This window comes from Lycium ferocissimum, chromosome 5, assembly GCF_029784015.1.
Source record: "Lycium ferocissimum isolate CSIRO_LF1 chromosome 5, AGI_CSIRO_Lferr_CH_V1, whole genome shotgun sequence".
In the NCBI taxonomy this organism is placed as follows: Eukaryota; Viridiplantae; Streptophyta; class Magnoliopsida; order Solanales; family Solanaceae; genus Lycium; species Lycium ferocissimum.
This window is the reverse complement of record NC_081346.1, coordinates 67,094,950-67,118,095: the sequence shown is the minus strand read 5'-3', so window position 1 is coordinate 67,118,095 and position 23,146 is coordinate 67,094,950. Positions and strand designations below refer to the sequence as shown.

Genomic DNA, 23,146 nt, shown 5'->3' with positions numbered 1-23,146 from the left:
CCTTAGGAATGTAACGCCAAGATGAATGTTATAGTGTGGAATAGAACAAAAACAGAACAAAAAATGGTATCACTTTAAGAAAACAAACTCTTACCCCTACTTAGCTAATTTAGGAGGGAATATCATCAATGGAACGCTAGAAAAATCATGATAACGTTGCTTACCTCAAAAATACGTTTTCACCTTATGATATGACATTTGTTCATTGTTTTTGTTATCGCTTTAATTGTTAGGGCGAATATGTGCTTTCCGATAAACTTGAAAGATAAGAAAATGGTACACGTTCACATTCTATCAAGGTCCATTAACAGTTATTCATTAAGAATACTTGCAAAATTTGTAGTATAATTTTGTTCGAATAGTATGTGTTTGATTTCAAGAATTGAATCAAACTCGTAAATACTACTTCATAATAAAATTCAATTCAGCTCCCTGCTTCATAAATGATGAATCTCTTTACGATAAATATATTCATTTTACAGATTAATTATTATGGGTAGTTCTTACAAAAATAATTGAACTAATGACGTAACGATACTTGAATTCTCAATATAGACGCATAGTTGGTTCTCAATAGCGATGAGTGATCATCTCAGGATGATACTTTTGTCTATGTCTCAGTACACTCGTACGGATCCATTCATAATCTTTCTTGATCAATCCCTTTGCTCCTCATTCTTCACGGATAAGGAATATTCTTTTCCAAGTTTAATTCGTATTTGTTCATTTGGAGTATTCGATTTTTTACTTACTATGTTCCCAATTAGTAGTCAGGATAAATATTTTACACAAGTTGACTATGTAATTGGGAGTAAAATAGAGATGTTTAAAATATTTAAAAAATTAAATAAAAATGTATCAATCTCTTTGAGACAGACTAAATAGAATAAAAATTCATCAGGCGTGACAGAAAACACAAATGGTAAGCTGGATGTATGTACTGATTGTTAAGTGGTCCTACGAGTATCCTCTCCACATATATATAATTGAGCTATGAAATGAATGTGGTCACCTATAGTACGTGATTAGTTACAAACTAAATAGTATTACTACATGTTGGAAAAACTTTGAACATGGGCTCTAAAATTATGTTCACTGAATGCAGTATTGCAAGTTCAATGAAATCACAAGTACTCTTAGGCCTACAATGGGTCTAAAGACTCGATGCAATTGATTCATCTTGGCTTTTATTGGATGAATGATCAATTAGATGACTTGGACTAAAGTAACTACATGTTAGGGTCTTTTGCTTTGTGTCTGAGAAGACATTGTGGGTCTAAGACTGTTTGCTTTTTCTGCATATGAATTTCAATAACGTGTCTCTTTAAAATTAATAAACATAAAATTCAAATAAATTATTATTTCATTAATATTATATTCACATTGTATTAGAGAAAATACTAATTTACATAGTGCGCTATGAATAGTCTTTTTTGATGAACCACATTTTAAAAGCTAATGACGATGGTGGTTGGTAATGATAGTTGTAAGTCGATGGTTGGCAATAGCGGACAATCATAATTGTGTGGAGGAAGCTGACATGGTGGTTAGAGGCAATGACTGATTCAAGAATTCTAGTAAGGAGATAAAAAATATAGAAAAATCACACTTGAAATTAATTTAAACTTACAACCTAAAGTAATTTTTGAATTTCATTTACCACAACACTAGAAGTTTCTCTTATCTCAAATGAATTCAACAGTTAATAAATACACAAACAAGATTTATTACTTATTTGTACAATATAATTTTGCTACGAAGCAGGTGGCTCCACCCCTAATTAAAGGTGACAGATAGGAAATACAGTATTAGGTACGATTTATACTAGCACAATAGCTTTTGCTAAAATTCTATATTTCTATTAGAAACTAACTATATATAAATATTTAATTACGAACTCAATAATTTTAAAATTCTGATCCCGCATCATAGAGTTGTTTAATTGAGATTTGATGAGAAATAAAAAGAAAATGCTGAATTCAGCAAAACAAGACTTGCAACAGAGCCATATCAGTCAATAAATACCAAAAATGGTGATAAAAACATTAATATCAGTATTTAAGTCAAGCTTAAAATGGCTGCGTGAAACAGAGGAAGTCATAATCAAATTTAGTTAAGCACAGTAAGCGACAGAGCTGAACTGTTGAACAAAAATCCTACATAATTCAGTACATCTCCCCAACTCTCATTAATCTGTAGTAAACTAGTAATTAAAATTCATGGTTCAATTATTATTGGTTTGAAGTTTTTCATTAATTATTCAGTTTTGGTAAAAGAAGGTTATTTATTCAAGGGAAAAGGTGCAAATATACCCCTTAACTTTGCGATTTAGAGCAAACATACCTCTCGTTAAAAAACAGTGCATATTAATATACCCCTGATGTTATACAAATGGTGCAAATATACTCTTTTCGTTGACAATTTTTTAAAAAAAAAAGCCACGTGGCCATTTTTTTCTGGTGGATCGGGTATCTAGTTCGTTTAAAAACATACCTCCATGGTTTAAAAAAAAGTAAGTTTACCCATCTTTTAAAAAAACCAGACTTGACCCAGTAGCAAAAAATTACCACGTGGCTTTAAACAATAATTCTCCTAAAAATTGAATGGTAGACTTTTTTTTTTTTTTTTTTTTTTTTTTTTTTAAAGTCACATGACATTTTAAAAAAGAATTAAAATACAAGTTCAATGATTTTTAAAAGATTCTATCAGCATAACGGGTATATTTGCATCATTTGTGTAACGACAAGTGTATATATGTAACCTTTTTCAATAAGAGAATTTCTGCTCTAAATCGCAAAATTAAGGGATATATTTGCAGCTTTTCCCATATCTTTATTCATTGTATCACTTTTAAGTCTTTGACCAAATATTGAACTTACCCAAGTTAGTTTGCTTTTCTTCTTGTAGTCGGTCAATAATGCTCTTCATTTATTTAAACGTTTTTCGCTACTGTCATCAATTTACCTCTTTGGTTACGCTTTACTGCCATCAATTTACCTCTTCGGTTACGCTTTTACCGAGGAGGTCATATATTTTCCCGTGTGTTTGGGGATAAATATTTAGTATTGGAGATAGAGACATCATCTCTTAGTTGAGTAAATTGCACTATATTAAGATAGGCAGATGTAGCACATAAATTATTGGGGTTCATATCTTTGGTCCAAACACTGTTATATGTTAATAACTATTGAGTTTTCATATAGATGGATGAGTCTCCTTTCATGATCTAGGCGTTATGAACAAGTTCTTAGGGTAGTTAAATCTAAGATCTATTTTCTATCATGAATCATGGTCAAACTCATCCCATTTCATAATCTACCCAATGTTAATCACCCATCAGACGTCCAATGGCGTGTCAGGGTATTGAGTTCTCACATCGGTAGGTAATTGTTATTTGATATATTTTTAGGCAATCCTCACCTCATCTTGTGTTAGCTTTTTGATTGAGTTAAGACTTAGGCTTAAAGTCAATTTCTTATCACTTTACTAAATAAGTACAGACAATATATGTCAAACTCAATAAATCAAACAAATTATGTAAAGATTTCCCAACTTGAACAGTTGAACCTTTTTAGTGTGCAAATTCTGAATCCACTTATAATAAACATTCTATTTCAGTTTTTTTATAAGCAATCCCAATGAAAAAATGAAGTAGAACAAAGCAAGACCAAAATTTATATAAAACCGAAACTATATATTATATCTTGGTATTCATTCATAGGAAATACATGATGTCCGTTACACACCACTAACTACTATAACACGCAAATATAGAGCTGCGGGCTACATGCTTTTACCCTAATCTTTTTTGGTTTTGCTTTTGCAGCCACTTCAGCCTCCATTACTTTTTCACACCACTCCATAACAAAAAGTGAAAAGAAAAAAAAAAAGTAACAGACACTAAAGTAAAAAGAAAAAAACCAATTCCTCATAAAGTTGATACTAATAAAAGTGAAAAAAAGATACTAAATTTCCCTAGGACTTCAATACTTTCCCATTAAAAAGGAGAAAACACTTAAGTCTAGGAAAAATCCTTTTTTTTTTTTTTTGTAAGTTGTAAGCAATTCTGTTTTCGGGTCGGGTCAGTGTAGTGAATGTATTTTGGATCTAAACCCGGAAATTTTTGCCCTCAAAGGTTTGTCCAAACTGCCAATTAGATGGTGCCACGTTGATAGTAGTGACACTACGATGATCACTAGCTTTAACCCTAATGGAAAGAGCCTGACCCACAAGAGGAGAATTAGTTTGCCAATTTTGCCCCCAGTTACGACTCATTGCTATCCACTGTGTATTTGTTCCTTTAATGAGGACTTTCTGTATGTCCCCTGCACCAGCAACGTTTGTTACTAACAACAAGTTGAAGTAACGGAAACCGTTTATTGTGAATCGGATACCTCCTTTTTTAATGCATGGTACCCTGTAATAAAAAAAATTTAAAAATTAATAAAATAGTTAAATAATTTGTCAAACAAAGAATTCACTTAAAAATTGTAGTTTCTAAGTATGGAGACGTTACAATCTTTTTAACATGCCCAAAAAAAAATAAAAAAAATCTATCAATTCAATCAAATAAACTGAGCAATTGTCACCATATATAAATATTAAAATGAACACCTTTCCATTAAGGAGTAATCCAATCTACACCATTATATGGGATTGTGCCAAAAGTTTTGAACAAATAATGATACTCATATGTAAATTTAATATTTTTGACTCAAATTATGTAATTTCATTAAAAAATAGCACCTTATATGTAAAAATAATTTTATCTAGTAAACTGTCTTTTATAAAATTCAAAACTCACATTTTGGCTCTAATCCCAAATGCAAAGTTTGAAAATGAAGAAATTTGTGTGAGTAATATAATCTAATGAATTTTTTTTTACTATTTACGCAACTAACACTAATTGTGCAAGACATTTTTTTATCTCACAAAAATCTAAACTCCAATATGCGAAATTAGGGTTCACTTGTTTATTAAACAAAAGATGTCTGCATACAATTAAAGTAGTTGCATTAATAACGTTTTACACGTGATAAAGTTTTTCTAATCTAATTGCTACAAAATTAAATAATCGCGAATAAAAAATGACTTTTTCTAAAAGAAAATAAAAAAATGTTGGCAATAACAACACTAGGCTGACCGGTATTTCGGGTACGGGGGGTCCACGTGCATTGATGGTGGGGCCAAAAGTGCGTGGGAAAATGTGAGCCATGTTTTCGAGTCACTGAATTCGAAGCAGGGACAAATCCCAATTTCCAGGACTACAGTTATAAATGATACATTTACCTTGTTACCCTCAAAATCACCTCAATATTGCAACTTTAACATTCCTCTTACGCGGTGTACGAAAACGCGTCATTTTATTTACCTCTTTGTAGGGGACCAAACTCTAATTCAATGTAATTATACAGTGATAATAAAACTACCCTCAGCATGTTGTAGAAATGGTTGGCAAGTTAATGCAAACCTACACCTTTTGTCGGTGTCCCAAATGGAACCGTTTTATTTTTAAAAATAATACTCCCTCTATTTCAATTTATGTGAATTTATTTTCTTTTTAATTCGTGTCAAAATAAATGACCTCTTTCTTAATTTGAAAATAAATTCACTTCATGAAATGATTTACAGCCACACAAATATTCAAGATTTATTTTGAACCACAAGTTTCAAAAGTCTTCATTCTTTTTTAAATATCGCTTTACTCAAATAAGTTTACATAAATTGAAACGGAGAGAGCATAGTTTAAATTTCTTACTATTTTACTCTTAATATAAAAATAATTATGACATACTGTATTTAAGATCACAAATTTTAAATATTTTCTTTTTCCGACTTTAACTTCGCACCCAATCAATTATCTTCAAATAGTCCCATGACTGTTAAAACATGATTAAGCCTAAAAGTTTCAAATCTTTATAATTATACAAATGTTACAACATATTTAACACACGTTCCAAAACAAATTTCTTTCCGTCCATGTCGAGTTAAAGACATAAGGATGATGGTTCAACTTCCCCAATACTCAAACAGGAAGAATTTATTTCCAAAACAATAATTATTTGAATGAGGGTAACCGTAATTAATAAGCTAATACAAGCTTATCTAAAATTCCAATTCTAACTTGAAACCGAACAAATTATTGTTAGTTCTAATAGTTCAACATACTCAGCTAGCATTAATTTACAGTATGGTCAAAAACTGTGAAATCAGTTTCAATTTCTGCCCACAAAATCATAATATTGGCGGATTTTCTCCAGAAATCAAATCTTTTCCCATACCCGCCTTTTTTAAATGTCAAAAATACCCCTCATAAAGAGAGGCAAAGTGTTTTTTAGCATATATGCAAAAGAACAAAAACAAAACATATTGGTGCAAACCACAAAAAATCAGTTAGGCAAAAATCCCCCAATATACACGGCTAGCAAAAAGATCAATAACATAAAGAGGCATTTGATTCAGATTTATATTTTTAAAGTTGACTCGTTATATTTTTAAAGTTATAGATTCATATATACTAAAATTTCACTACTTTTTACACATAGATTTATACCAGCATTAAGCAGGAAACGAGAATGTGCATCAGAAAACTCACCGGCGATAGCTAACGGGGACAATTCCAGCACGATACTGACCAATTTTCAAGAACATCGGCATAGCAAGATCGAAATGGGGACGTGGCGGGTTACACCACCCGCCATTGTTGCTCGACAAAGCAAAATTGGGGGGGCAAAAGTTTGTCGCAGTAATAAAAATTGAAGGATTTCCAGGCAGACACCAGTCCCCATCATCAACACATTTTAACTCAAAACATGCTCCACAACTTAGCCCATTGTTGAATAATGCTGTGCTTAATGCTGCAGTGTTCACTCCATAGCCTTGACTGTATAGATTTCCATATCCACAAGCTCCACCTGTAATAAAAAAAAAGTGGAAAAGATTGCCCGAATTAGGGTCTGTTTGGACCTGGATAATTTTCACTTCATGTTTGGATACAGAATTGTTATAAGTTTCCGGAATTCAACCAGAATATTTGGAATTCGAAAAACTTTAAAAACAAGTTTATGTTCACTCCAAATAGCTCACACAAATTCAATATTTTTTCAAGTTGTATTTATGTCCAAACACAATTTCAATTTTTCAAATTTTTTTCAAGAAAAAAAATAGTAATACTTTTGGTCCCTTAATTATGGATAAATTCTTATTTTAGTCCTTATAATATATGACTCAACATTTAACCTTCAATTAATTAAAATGTGTGCTTTTGATCCCTTTATTTAGTAAATATTACATTTAGGCATTTTTTAGAAGTATATAACCTCAAAAATATATACAACAATACAATATTAACATAACACACTACTAATTAAATGGTGAAACAGTGTACTTCAGAAAATTTGTGATTATTCACAAGCAAAGAAATTAAAAGTGCACATTTCAAATAATTAAACTCTAAATGTGTTTAGTCAGATATCACAAACACTTAGGCTAAAATTTATTAATAACTAAAAGACAAAAAGTGCTATTTAACCCTTTTCCAAATACTGTTTTTTTTTTCTTTCAAATTTCACATTTTTGATGTCCAAACGCGCAGTAAAAACGTGTGGATAATTCACCATAGAGAGAGATACCGTACCCATAGTGCCGGAGGCGTCAGAGCCACCATAGAAAGTGGCATGGGCGCTTTGCCATGGGCCGCCAGTGTAAACACCGGGGATTCTAGCATTGACAGCAATGACATAACATAGAAGAGTAATAGTAATGAAGAGAAGAGTAGTTGTTACAGCCATTTTGTTTTGTTTTTTGTTTTTTTTTTTCACACTAAACTGCACTTAGAAGAAAAGTGTATTTAGTGTGAACAAGGAAAGAAAGAGAGAGAGAAAGGAGGGAAATGGGAAAGGGGGTTTTGGGAGGTTGAATGAAGAAGCGGGAGGAAGGTGAAGGGGTACTTATTGAGTGGGAAAGTCACAAGGGCAGGGCATGTAATTAATGCTCTGTTTCTATTTTTATTTTTTTTAATATTTTTTTGACTTTGTGGTAATTTAGTTGAGAAAATGATAAAAATGGCTCATTATTTTTTATAGTAGGTCCAAAATAATGCGTTAAGTATCATCTGAATAGTTTTAGACCTTTAAGTTTGTCAAAAGTGAGCTCTTTTTGGTCTCCTTTGATATTTAATGAACTTTGACTGTTAAATTTAATCGAAACTGTAAAAATAGAAAACGAAAACTCACATCCGGAAGTAAAAGTTTAATAGTCTATTTTAATTTTGGTGTATTTCAAGAGTTTAGTGTAACTATTTGAGGAACAATTTTTGTTGTTTTTTGTGTCGGGTGTACTTTTATGTTGCGGTTTTTGAAATTTTAAAGAAAATTTCTGGTGTTTTTGGTTATAAATTCTTTTCACAGTTCCGAATAGATTGAACAATTAAAGTTTGCTAAATATTTGATGAAGACAAAAAATGCTCAGTCTTGACAAACTTAAAGGACCAAATCTGCTCAAGTAATACTTAAGGGACTATTTTAAACCTATTATCAAAGATAAGGACCCATTTTTATGTGTTGATGGAGAAAAAGAATTGGAGAAAATGTTATGCTACAAGTGTACATGTGAGTTGCACGTGGTGATGAAGATTCCCTAGCTCTTGCCTCTTGGCACATGGGAATGAAATAATGAAGTTCTAATGATTTATGCTTAAATTCATGGCAAAACTTGAAGATTATGTTGAAGAAACTTGAGCTTCTTGATTGTGTGGTTAACGCTACAAGCCCTTAAGTATTGGGTAAAATTAACACATAGCTACTTTTCAACTCTTATAATTGAAAAATAATTATGGTTGTGGATTGTTAAATTTCACAGGTGAAATTCCAAGATATTGTCATAGAATTTCACTTGCAAAATTTGAAACTCCATGATAATGATTATATTTCAAAGACAGAGTCGAAAAGTGGCTAGTGAACTTCATATATCTAACTTCGGAAGGCTCAGCCAAGCATCACGATAGCAGAGACACGGCACTAAAGAGTTGAACAACTTCACTCAACACCTCTAAATTAGTATGATAATGATAATATATATGATGTCAAAATATGTTTTCTTTAATTAAAGCGTTGTATTTATAATATTTTCTTAATCAAATAAATTGTGATAGAATAATTTTTCGTGTAATTTTTGTAGTTGCAAATTATATTTACAGGATTTGATGTTCGATTTTACATCAAAGAATTGCAAATATTTGACTCGAGAATTTTGAATCCTACAGATATTATTGAAGTGGAGGATCAATGCACATGACAAATGAAAAGGTTCACTAAATTCTTGTTGCTTGACTATGTAATTTGAACAAGTTGCTTAGGATATATTGCATATGATAATAATTTAGATGCTATGGCAACTAAACCAAAGTACCTAGCAACTTGAGATAGCTAATAACTTTACAATTCCACCTTAGCTTTTTGACCACTCAACGGCATTAGTTGCTAAAGTACAATAATTTTACCTATTAACCTTCTTATTTTATTTTACCGTGATATGTATAAGTATTTATCCAATTTCTTTCTAATTTGGTAACATAACAGCCTACGAGGCTACGAATATGAAAGTGAAGATTTTGGCTCCTTTTCATTTCCCCAACTTTTTATTTGCATGAGTGATACATATTTCATTCTAAAATAAATGGTATAAATTAAATAATTAAAATAAAGATCTGAACCTTAATTGGGATGATGAATATTTTCATATATTTCTCCCAAAAGATTGGCATATATCCACCATACTGACAAATGCTTTAAATAATATTTTATTAGTGACAAATAGGGGCGTTCATGTTCTGGTTTTTGGTCAAAACCAAACCAAGCCAATTAAGTCGATTTTTTTTTTTAATATTTGAAACCAAACCAAACCATTATAGTATAAATTCTATCGGTTTCGGTTTCCTCGGTTTGGTTCGGTTTTTGCGATTTTTGTGGGTTTTAAGGACGTATTTTATAATGCAATGAAATTGATACAAGTAAGGTACACAAGGACAAAGCAAGTGACGCTAATTCAACCAAAAAAAAAAAAGTCATTCACTACCTGGAGCGCTCAGTTAGAAACTGAACAAATTTTATAACAAGATCAAGATTTAATAACTTGTTCTTTAACATGAGAACTGTTGCTTCTTGTGAATCAAAATTTGCATCTTATTTAGTGATATGCAAAATCAGTAGAAAAGAAGCCGGAACGCATTAGATATACAAGAACACCACTAGGAATCAAATGGTCTAATGGATCTCAAAATCAAAAGTAAATCTTGCAGTTCAAACAAATTGGCCAAACTTTACTTTCTGACTATTTGAATTAGTATTGGATTTCTAAACATATACATATTTTAAATACATATATGTTTATCGGTTTGGTTTAGTTTGGCTCGATTTTTTTTTTTTTTTTTTTTTTTTTTTTTTTAACACCAAATCAAACCAAATGTTATCAGTTTTTGAAAATTTAAAATCAAATCAAATCAAACCAAGACAGTTTTCGGTTTATTAAATCGATTTGACTAGATTTATCAGTTCAGATCGGTTTTTCGGTCTCATTTGAACACCCCTAGTGACAAAATATGCAGCACTCAGCCCTTTCAAATTTAAAACTTTTATATTTGGAAGTTGCTTTCATTTACCGTCTTGGTACCCTTGAACTCGATCACTCATGCTAATCAATCTACAAAACTTTTTTTATTCGTCTTTATGGTAATATAATACTGTTATTTTGAATGGTAGTGATAGTTCCCAAAATATTACTATGTCTTTGAGTGTTTTCCATTCAATTACTGCTAGCTGCTGAAGCAAGCTATCATTTGAATTTTTTTTAAAATTGGAATAGTTAACTAGCTGTTTTGTTATTAACATAAGATCGTAATTCAGCTGCCATAAATAAATAAAAAATCAGCTGTCATAATTGTGAATTGGCAAATTTTTTGGAGTAAATTTATGAAAATATCTATTATGCTACTCATGATTATATTCTTTTTTAATTAATTTAATCTAAATTGTTAATATTAAATGAACTACATGTCATTCATCCAAATAAAAACTTTGAAAAATGAAGAGTGAAGACAATAAAAAATGGAGAGAAGCCGACTCCAACAAATTAATCTGAATTTGTTTTTACTTACATTTGATGTTTAAATTAAATAAACCTAAAATAATTGATATAAGACGTGTCAGTATAACAAATATTTTTGGCGTAATGATTAATTAAAATATCTTTTTATTTCAATTTGTAACTTTTATAGATAAAAATACTTATTTGATTTGATTTCCCCGAGAAATATTTTTCTGCACTATATTATAGGTCTGACGTCTGATATATTCGGGGATTCGACACTGTATGATAGACGTTTATCAGTTTGGGATGCAAGTGGGGATTTCACTCTTGTAATATTCCTCACCAATATTTAAAACTATTTTAAATAAATATTTGCTTATTAAACAAGCTCATCATTTGAACTTCAAGCTTAAAATATAACTATTAAAATATGAAAAATAGATTTCAGAAGTTTTTCAATTTTAATTTTGAGTTTTCATACTAAAAGTGAACTTTGTTTTCATGTCCAAATGCAATTTTAACTTACAAATAGGAATGGATCTATTAGGTGTGTCCTGATTTTCTTACCACAAGTGGTCTGAGAGTCTTATTTAGAGGAAAATTTTGTGAGACGCAAAGTGTTACCCTCTCCTAACAAGCTAGAGGCGAGATTATTGGTTCACATGAATCCAATTTTTTTTTTTTTTTTTTTATATCTAGATCATGTATATTATATTAAGAAATCTATTAAGTATCTATAAATATTCTATTATAAAATTAATTATCAATTCATAACTATTAATATAGTATTTATTTGAAGTTGCCGTAGAAATTCATAACTAAATATATGTAAAGGGTCAAATATACCTCTGTACTATTAGTAAAGGGTCAAATATATCCTCGTTATACTTTTGGTCCAAATATACCCTTTCTATTATACTTTGGCGCAAATTTGCCCTTAATTTTAATGGAGAGACACGTGTCAAGCTCAGAATCAAATGACTCATCCCCAATTGTAAATACCCGATTCTTTTAGAAAACCACCCATTTAACCCGACCCCACCCAGTTTCTTTTCATCATCTTCTTCTTCTCTTGAGACCCAAATAGCATTAATTTTTCTGCCTTTTGCGTGCAAAAACCTTTTGCCTTAGAAGCAGCATTTCTGCAGCTAGTGATAATATGTACTATAAACTATATCCAATTATTGGAATACAGATTTTAGGTAACCGTGGATGTATATTGAGACACGCATATAACTGAAACCATGTGACATTGTTGATGCTTATGATGTTTTCTATCATAAAAGCACCACAAATGGATAGGAACAGACAAGTTTTCCTTTCGAACTATGATACGAGAGTTGAGAACTTGAAATAGATCATCCACGTAAATTCTGGGATCATTTCTTATTTAAAATTTTGAAATATCAAAAACCAAATTGGAAGAGTAGAAAATGACAAATTAGGGAACTTCTAAGATTCGACTCAAATTAAATTCTTGCATTTAGTAAGAAATTAAAACATTTTCTTGTTGACGATTTTAAACGGGTAATTCGAAGTACAAATATATTGTCCATCAAGTCATTTACCTCAACACCAACAAGGCCTGTGTGTTGAGTGGAGTGGAATGGTAAATGTTCATCTACTCAAATATTCTGAGGTCTTAGCAAGCTTCGATCTCTGAAATAGAGTTCTCTTTGGTAAGAAGCGCTAAAAACCCCATAGTGGGCTATCTACGGCAAAATTTTGTATCAGTTGTGCTACTAGAAATTGAAGAAAAAAACTTAATTACCTCAATTTAATCTAAGATAGATTTTTAGCCTTTAATGCAGTTTCTTTACATCGAACTTATTTACTAAGAATGAATCTAGGTTCACATTTCAAAGATATTAGGTATGTCGTCAAATAATTCATATAATGACTTGATCGTAAGGTGTAACTTTGAATGTTCAATACAGGAAATGAGACTTTTTGTGACAACTTTTGATGGTAATACTTGAGAGTATGAGAATAGTCTTGTCGCTGAAACTTACTAGCAGTAACCCCTACAGTTGGGTTGCCACAAACAAATTAATTACTCACGTAAGTGTTGAAAAAAAGGCCACCACAATATGAGGCTTCATCGTTGTTAAATAAACTAGGGTCTAATGGAAAAACATTGACAATTCAATTTACTTTAGAAAGGGGATTTACTATAATGATATTCATAATTTGTCACATTGAAGAAGGAACCAGAGTGTGTGTGCGTGGATATTGTATAGAAAGACCGTGATAGTATAGAAGAATTAGGAGAAAAGCCAAAGGTAGTACATGTGAATTGAATAATAATTCATTTTAGTTAAGCTTCTACTTCTTCAAAGTTCAAACTATGCTGCTACATCTGCAAAATCCAACCTCCCATGTGCCTTCACTTATTGCCCGTCTTTTCCTCTTTTTGTTTTTTGTTTCATTATTTAATTATTTCTTCCATCTTTCATTTCTTCGGCGTGTGCACCGGCGGCTCAATAGAAGTAAGAAGTCTAAAGTCAAAGCTTAATAAAAGATCTTACACTTAAACAACGAGAACAACTACAGCATACACCCAGTATAATCTTACGAGTGAGGTTTTAGGAGGGTAGGATTTATGAGATCTTACCCTAATTTTTATGGGGTAGAGAAGTTATTTCGATAGACCTTGGCCTCAAATAAAAGATTTTACACTTATTTTTTTTTTTACTAAAATTATACTCCTGTATTATATTAAATATGAGATAAAAGATTTATTTCAGAATTTATAGATCAATCAAACAGGTCAAATTGAAATATCTAATTTTGGAAACCTTAGTTGGAAAGCAAATAGCCAAAATAGGGAAAGTGGATTTATTACCTTACGTTTGAGCCGACACCGGGCATATGGTTTGTAATTTTTTCTTTTTGTTGGCTTCAATTTGGGTCACTTGTTTAGTGCAACTTAGAATAGTGGGAAATGTTACTAACTAATTAACTGGACATATAATGCGGTATTTTCACGTCTATTAGCATCTCTAATCATGGCCTCATGGTTGTGCTAATTAAACTATTTATATACTAAAAAAGCAAGCTACAAATAGGGATGTTCAAATGAGACCGAAAAATTGATTCGAACCGGTAAACCGAATCAAACCGAAAACTGGCTCGGTTTGATTTGATTTGACTTTAATTTAAAAAATCAATAACATTTGGTTTGATTTGGTGTAACACACAAGAAAAACTGAATCAAACTGATAAATATATACATATATAAAATATTGTATATATTAATTAAATTTTATCTATCTTCTTCATTTAGGGCATTCCAAGTTCAATACAAGCTCAAATAATTAGAGAAGAAAGTCTAGCCCATTTGTTCCCTTAGCCCATTTATGTTTAAGGTAAAATAATAAAGTGCTGAAGGTAAAAATGTAATTTTCCCAGATTTAGTTTTTCATCTCAAATTCAAACTTTTCTTAGTTTTCCAATTGTTAATATCAACCTTCAATTATGAATAATACGTTATTCACTTCAGTCAAAAGACTTGATTTGATACTTCTAACCAAGAGCTTCCCACTCAGTAAATACACGGGTAGATTCAAGAGGCCAATGATTTCCTCTCTGATTTTGTCTCTCAGTTGAAAGATGTTCTGGATATTGTCTCAAGCGTACGTCAATATTTCTTTGAAACTCCGTTATCCATTTATGAATAATATGAAATTTTTGTACCTCATTTGTACCAATTGTTTTTGCATTATAAAAATACATCCTTAAAACCCGCAAAAGCAGAACCAAACCGATAAAACCGACAAAGCCGAAACCGATGGAATTTATACTATAAAAGTTCGATTTTGGTTTGAATATTAAAAAAAATAATCGATTTTGGTTTGAATATTAAAAAAAACTAACTTGATTGCTTTGATTTGATTTTAATCAAAAACCGAATCAAACCGGACCATGAACCCCCTAGCTACAATGTCTTTCTTGTGCTAACGTTATATACTTGTATTTACTTAAAAAAGAAGCCACAATGTCCTTCTGTGTAATTATTAGGTTTCCATTATTCGACCATACACAACTTTTTCTGTCTTTTTTTTTTCCTTCAGAATTCTGTCTTTTTAATATATTTTTTTTTGTTGGGTTAAGTCCCTTAATAGTAAGTAGTGGACAAAAAAGATAAAAAGGGTAAAACCTTTTAAATCTTGAACCTTAGTGGTGCAGGATAAATTAAGTAGCAATTTTCTAATTCCTTAATTACGAGTCTATCAAGTGCAAGTTTTAGAAATTAATCTCATATATTTAAGTTTCACTTTCATAAATAATTTAAAATATGGTGCTTGTCTCAAAAATACTTGCCCCCGTGAAAACTTCTTTATGTGTAAAAGTATGGTGTATCCTACTTATCTGACAATAATATATCTCTACGTGCAAATAAAACATAAAAAGTATACTATGACACATACAGGTAATTGTTTGAAGAAGTGAAAAGAAAGAGGACAAGTAGCGCCCATGACCAACCAAATCTAGTAAATCTGCCAAATCATCATAAATGGTTTAATACCAAATATTGTGGAGCAACCCCCAAAATCTTATAGTAAGAAGCCCATGAATGGCATTGCATGTGAATTTGTCACCAAGCTAACCCCACCTTAGTAGCTACCTACCATTATGATTATCAACTGTAAAATTAGATCTATCCAACTATCTCATTTTAAGTATGGATGTTTGCAGCATAAATAAATTCTTTTACACATTTCGTATATATACATGTTTAACCTATTATAAGAGATTAATTATCATGTCACAAATTAATATGTAGCATTTAGACTAGAGATTTACTGTAATTATGTTATAATACGTAATCACAGGTGAAATTAGAATTTGAAATTTATGAGATTTGAATTATAGTCTTTTGAAGTTATTGGGTTCTAAATTTATAATATATACATATTAAATCAACTTTTAAGGACAAAGATAGAGTTTGGGGCCAAAGCCATAGAATTTTGTCGAATTCATACTGTAAAACATAAATGATATATTGCTCATGAGCAACCTTATTTTAGAGGCGGATTCATAATCTAAAATTAATGGATTCAACTTTTAGGTGATAAAAAAATAGACCTTGAGCCTAATTCAATTCCAAAAACTAGCTTATGATCATGTGAGGATTGACCAAGATCATATAAAGAGATTTCTATATCTCTAAATAGCCACACGTCAAGCTTGCCAACTGGAATGTAAATAATATAATATGAAGGCCTAACATGTGGTAAATCAAGAATTGGAATTATTTTCTTATGAACCCGTTATATTTTCTAAAATTATAAGTTTAGAATTTAATACCTATCATTGACATTACTTAGAGTCAGAAGAAATGGTTCGAGCCTCTTATTTTTATTTCTCGAATCGAGACCTTTGAGTAATATATATGAAACTACCTCTTGATACCTTATCAACACTATTCGGTGAAACTAATACATTTCAAAATTACCGTTGCGCAGAATTACTTTATAAGTGATATAATGGTAGTGTCACTAACAAAGTATGGAGTGGGACTTCCTGACGGGAATTCAAATTATGTCAGGCCCAAATGTAGATGCCGGATAGGAAAAAAAAAAGTAATGTCGATGTATCAACATTTAGAATTCTATCTACATATCCTACCCCACCCCCACAAAACCAGCAAATCCTAGGGTGCATGTACACGTGTAGACATGTGAACTATAAACCAACCCTTTCAGCTGATCAAAATTTATTAGCCGCGGTGCTCTTTCAGTAGTATAGTGTCAGCTGAATTTATGGTGGCCAGCTGAGAACACCCACCTTCTTATTTTCTTCACTTTACTAAATCAAGATCCCCGGGAAAATCGAACACTAAAAATAGAAAGTGTAAAAACCTCGTCAATTACCGTAGACTTATCCACAAATAACAATACGAATGCTACACACACTTTTAGGAACAGAAATACTAACTCCTGTAATATTACTAGTCAACTTGAGTCTTTTAAGTTTTATTGACCATTTCAGACGTCATTTTCTAAGGTGTTACAAATTAGACAAGTAATCTACGACAAGAATAACATACTCACGGTAACCTCATAAGTTAAATATGGAGAGGATGGTGTGTGAGCAAACTTTACTTTTATCTTTGATGGGATAGAGAGGTTATTTTCAACAGATCCTAGGTTCAAGAAAAATCTTTTTCAGAATAGGTTTGAAAATACAATAATAAAAGAGCTATGATGAAAAAAAATCAAAGAAATAAAAATATTGACAAGCAATCTGGAATTAGTTTTTTTTTTTTCTTTTTTATTTGTTTCCGAAAAAGTTTGTCCAGTACTGTTTTAGGACGACAATCAGGATTCGCACCGTAAAGTCTCACTCTAGGGTAAAGTATTCCTAAAGATGATTTCATCCCAAAGCTCAAACTCAAAACTTCTAATTAAAGATGGAGAAATATTTAATTACCCTAAATACCACTTGACTGCAACCTTTAAGAGTGATCTGATATTAGTAATTTACATGACATTCAACTCCGAAAACCATATGATACGTATATTATGAAGGTAACCAAGTCTCTATCAAGCCGTTAGATAGAATTAATTGGACCAAAGACTGAACAAGTAGTCTAGAGGGGCGTGTTTGGTATGATAAATAGGAAATATTTCTCGGAAAAAGTTTTTAGACAATAAGTCAGTATGATTATCAGAAAATATTTTTCACTAAAAGAGGAAAATAACTTCCCTCGATCACTAATGAGCTGATCGAAAGTGTATATATATATATATATATGTTTAATACTAATATTATTATTAATCTTTCATAAAAGTTTTATTTTCTACTCTTCAGCCAAATACCAGTTAATACTTTCCAATAAAACATTCTTAATAAATAAATCATTTGATTAGAAATATATTATTAAAAAAGTACCTCTATCATACTAAATACACCTCTAGGGTGCTTGCACATTTTCATCGGGCAGCTAGCATTGTTTGGCAATTAATACTACAGCCTGTTATTTAAGAAACACTTCATCGCATCAAACTAATGTCCTTTATGAACATTGAAAAGTAAAATTTAGATCACAAAGATATTTAAATTCAAACGTCGAAAAACTTTAAGATTATTTACTGCTCAACCAACCACATTATTGTTGGTCATTACACGCATTGCAACAAAAGCTATGCTCCCTCACATTTATGCTTAACTTTTCATTTATTTGAAGGGATTAAAAAAGAAAAACTCGAAAATATCGAGAGCTATCTTAGAAAATTTCATATTCAAGAAAATTTAAGATAGCAACAATTTCTTCTATCATCTTAACCACGCATGCATGAGTTAAAATATATATAGTGACAAAGGAGATTTAAAAATTGCTTTAGATGATAGAAGAAATTGTAGCTATCTTAAATTTTCTGGAATATGAAAGTCGAATGAAAAGCATAAAAGGTAATAAAATTATACTTAAAAACTTTATGAGATGTATTACATTAGATGATAGTTTATCAGGAGAAATGGTTTTTTGGTCCTATACAAACTTTTAAAAAAAAAATAAAAAAAAATTATGACTTTTTTACAAGAGATCTTCATTTCTACACATAGAGATCTAAAAAAACACATAAGAGATTTGAAAAGTCCAATTTTTTCTATTTAAATTGTAAGAGGGCAAGAGATCTCATTTCCTCGTTTATAATGTATATGTCTATACTAAGAAAATTGAGATTCAAGCATGCAGACAAATTATACGACACGTATACTCAAATTTCTTCATAGAAAAGTATTCTCTTGCATGCTATAATTGAAATAGGGAATATAACATGATTAGATTGGATTTTCAACGACTAATGCATGCGCTAAGCAAACTTTGCATTACGATATGTATATGGGATGCTTCAAAAAATACTAGAATATCATAGCTTATAAGATTTTTTTTATGTTATGTAGATTCAATAGTTTATATATAACCAAACATTTCACACTATATATATATATAAGCACGATATAATTTTTTGACGAATGAGATTTAATTGAACCATCCTTTCCATTACTGTCGGAGTGCTTTGTGTTTTGCAAAATATTGTAGTAAAAGGTTGAGTTGACCTTCAAAGGGTTTTGACTTTGTATAATGGAAGTTCTTGGGATCTAAAATCACATGCAAACGAATGATTTTATTGCTTTAGAGAATTAAATTCATAATTAATTGAGTAACCTTTTTGGATTTACGTACTTTGAGAGCAATGCTCCCAATTAAGTACGTAATCTTCATTAATCATTACATAGAATTAAATAAGGTGCTTATTGCCATTCAATCATAAAATAGAGTCAAGTTAAAGTCTTCTTGTCACAAGTTGGTGCTCCAATATTAAGATATCTTTTATGACTTGAATAAAGTTTATTTTCATTAAAAGGAAAAGATAAATATTTACCAAAAATTGCACCACTTTTCCTTTTCCTTTTACATATACGTATATACACTTCATGTTTAATTAAATTTCTTCGTTCTTGATTCTATTTCGAATGACTAGAAATGCTTAAATATAAATACACATATTAGAATAATGTCCAATTATGAAATGCAGAATAAAAATTATTAATCTTGTTCATAGATTAATCTTTACAGATCCGAAGTGATAAAATAATAATAATAAAGAATCTTATCCAACTTGGCTCTTGATTTGAAAGAAAAAGAAGAAAATGTCAGCAAAGATAAATAAAAAACTAATTAAGTGAAATCTGATTATAACATGGGCAAAGTATTCAGCATGTCGATTAACAACTACACGAAAATTATTTTTAAAAAAGTACAAAGAAAAAAAAAGAAAAAAAAAGGCAACATTTAGATATCTTGTGCTAGACATCTTAGTGAATGCACCCGCCTGACCAATTCCATTTAAATTAAATTCTTGCAAATCATGGAGAGAAAAATCTAAATCAATCATATATACATTCCTTAAAGAACATGTTTTATTAATTTAGTGTATATAAACAATTAATTAAGACTAATGTGTTCACTAAGCAAAGGACTGATAGTCCACTTGTTCCGTACACTTCCACTTGTTCCGTACACTTACTTTGCAAGGTTAAAGAATGCTGCTAATTACTTTTGTCTTTTTTTTCAGAATATAAATGAGGCTGGTAATATAATACATTATGCTAGAGTTGACTCTTTAAGAAGTGAAACTTACACAAATAGCTACCTTTTAATAACTTCTAGCTAATCATACCTACAAGTTGAAGATTTACAATTCGTAGCTGCTTTTGGCTGTATTTCAGTTGAATCTCGCCTTTTTGAAATATAATGAAATACAGTGAAATACAACGAAATACAAAAATCGTTGATGAGTAAAAAAACGGCTGTATTTAAGGAAATACAATGAAATACAAAATCATTGCTAAGTAAAAAACGGCTGTATTTAAGGAAATAAATATGTTCTTTCAAATTAAATGGTAATTAGTATTAATGCTTCCATGTATCATGCAAAGCGTATGAGGTTCCATAACATCACTGAAATATACTGAAATTAGATAAAACACAGTGAAATACACATAATTAATGGCAAAAAAAAATTAAATATAAACAGAAATACACTGAAATATATTGAAATACACAGTCAATGGCAAAAAAAAAAAATACACTGAAATATATTGAAAATTAAATATATTGTTTGCAATAATACGTAAATACACCGAAATATACCGAAACATTTTATCAAACACTTGGTGGGTTCTCCAAAACCCCATACCATCAATGGTGTTTCTACTCCATCCACTCCAAAAAAAAAAAAAACACCGAAAATTCGCCGTCCCTGGCCTTCCTCTGACATCTTCTCCAAAATTTCCTCCAGTCCCGCCGTAACGATTTACTATCTTGTTCCATGGATTTATTCCTAAAAAAATTCAATCTTTTCTTCTCTTCCTTCGGTTCCTAACCAATGACCAAAGCCCCTTTCCCATCAATTTCTAATTTTTCCCTCTCTTCTCAGGTTTAATCTATTTGTTTTCTTGTAGTTTATACATAAATGAATGATAGAGTAGGTGAGAAAGAGAGGGGTGAGATCTCAGATCTGGGGTGAGCAGATAAAGAGGAGGTGAAGACCGTGTATTTAGGGATAGAGTAGCTAATGGACCATATATTTAGGAGATGAGGAAATACAGTAACTGAAATATAGTTGGGTAGCTATGAAATGTAATTTTAGAATAATATAGCTACGAAAATTAAATATTAAGTAAGATAGTTATTATTCATAATTAAGTCTTAGGGGCAGCTATGACAAGTAAATTTTCCTTTTAAGAATGGCTATCTTTGCCTTGTAATCAATTAGTTTTATTAAAGAATTTAACTCCTATACGTCAAAATTAAATATAAGAAAATTACAGTATCAAGTCACCTAAAAATAATTATTGCAAATAGATATACAGACGGAGATGTCCTCCTCCACGGGTCAAACCTTTCTTAGAACTAAAAACTCTGGATCCCTGACTCATCTCATTTTGAGCCAATTCGGCGAGGGATCATCTCTTCTCTTGATCTACTTCAGTTTCAATAAATTAGGTATAAAAAGCAAAATTTTAATTTGGAAACTCTTAAAAGTGGATATTCAAGTTTCCCCCAAAAAAAAAAAAAAATTGAAGAAGAAAAAACTCAAAGTTTGGAGTGAAAAAGTTTACTGAACAAACACCATTCCAAAACTTGACCCAAAAAAAAAAAAAAAAAATTGGTGAGATTTTTTTTTCACCTTTTGTTCGTTCCAAATGCCATCTATTATATTCAGATATACCCCCATCAATAATTCAGTTTCTTATTTTTTTGTCACCTAAATCAACTTAGTACGGATAAGACAAGGTTATTTATTTGAGGTCGGGGTGATTGTCGGGGGGGTTGGGGGATATAATTACAAGGAAAACTTATCAATATGTACTGTTCGACAAACTTATTCATCAATATGGCCGAAATATACAAAAATTATACACTGATCATGTATATTATATGTATAGGTGTATATATTATATGTATAAAAATACAAAACCTGAACATTTGGTCATATTTAGTAAACTAGATCACGCGAATGCATATCAACTCAAGAAGGAAACAAAGTTGCATGGTGATAACAGAAAAATCTGAATTATAAGCATGTGTATATACCTCCAAAAAGGAGACAGCAAATTTCAGAGATATGAAAATTAAATGATCTGTATCATGTACTAAAGCTTCTCATTTTCAGACAATTACTATATCACTTATGGCCTTTACACAATTACTCCACATGTTTTTTCCCTTGAAGGGGTCCTCACATAATCTGTGAAATAACCAACACAGAACATGAAGGTGGGGACTAGAAATAAATAATAATATTTATATTAGATCTTGTTTCCATCTACATTATTTAGGTTGAATGGTCACCATCATATCAATCAAATTTTGCAAATGATTTATAAGGTACATGAAGCAAACTTCTAACTAAATATATATCCACACCGATTTTAGTTGGCTACTATTTTTACACAAGGTACAAAGAACGGAATTGAATAAGTCTTCTTGTGGCCGGTTATTTTGCTCATCAAGTTCTTATTTGATGTGTCATCTACGAGAATACCACAATATCCTTTTTTGAATTAATCATAGTTTGTCAAGTTCTTATTAGATTTGTCGCTACGAGAATACCACAAAATCCTTCTTTTTGGGATTAGTCTTCTCAATGGTGAATAAACTTTTGAATTTTTAGATCAAAAGATTAGTACTATTGCTAGTAATACCATGGACATATGCTTTATCGGTTAATTTTTAATTACTATATTAATTATGAAGATTGAAAAAGGGTGTAAGATAAACACAATGTGCCTATGTATTACAAACATAACCCGAAGTGAAAAAGAAGTCTTGGTAGTCTTATGGTAACCAAATGTATATCTCTCTTTTAACCGTGATGCCCTTTAGAGGTTTGTGTCGCACAATAAAAGGTGTCAAGTTAAAGGGAGACCCAAGAAATTAGGCCCCCAAAAAAGTCGGCATGCAATGCAAGCAGTTATACGTCTTGAATTTCCACACTATTGTTTAACAACAAGAAATTGAGCGGATTGCCCTTCCTTTGGGGTG

General features: G+C 30.8%; 1 protein-coding gene across 1 annotated transcript; it reads right to left on the bottom strand.

The window, feature by feature from the left end:
• Nucleotides 1-3,673: 3,673 nt before the first annotated feature.
• Nucleotides 3,674-7,926, bottom strand: LOC132057138 (expansin-A9-like). Its single transcript, XM_059449598.1, has 3 exons — nucleotides 7,637-7,926; nucleotides 6,596-6,914; nucleotides 3,674-4,417 (listed from the first exon to the last, which is right to left on the bottom strand). Exons 1-3 carry the CDS (start codon nucleotides 7,788-7,790, stop codon nucleotides 4,108-4,110), a joined length of 783 nt encoding a protein of 260 aa, XP_059305581.1. The 5' UTR covers nucleotides 7,791-7,926; the 3' UTR covers nucleotides 3,674-4,107.
• Nucleotides 7,927-23,146: the final 15,220 nt, after the last annotated feature.

Bases quoted from the DNA above. Each gene is read 5' to 3' on its own strand.
- LOC132057138 (XM_059449598.1), bottom strand. From the start codon at position 7,790: ATGGCTGTAACAACTACTCTTCTCTTCATTACTATTACTCTTCTATGT. The intron at 6,915-7,636 runs GTACGGTATCTC...TTTTTATTACAG, and splicing joins TGACGCCTCCGGCACTATGG to GTGGAGCTTGTGGATATGGA. The intron at 4,418-6,595 runs GTGAGTTTTCTG...TTTTTATTACAG, and splicing joins GTCCCCGTTAGCTATCGCCG to GGTACCATGCATTAAAAAAG.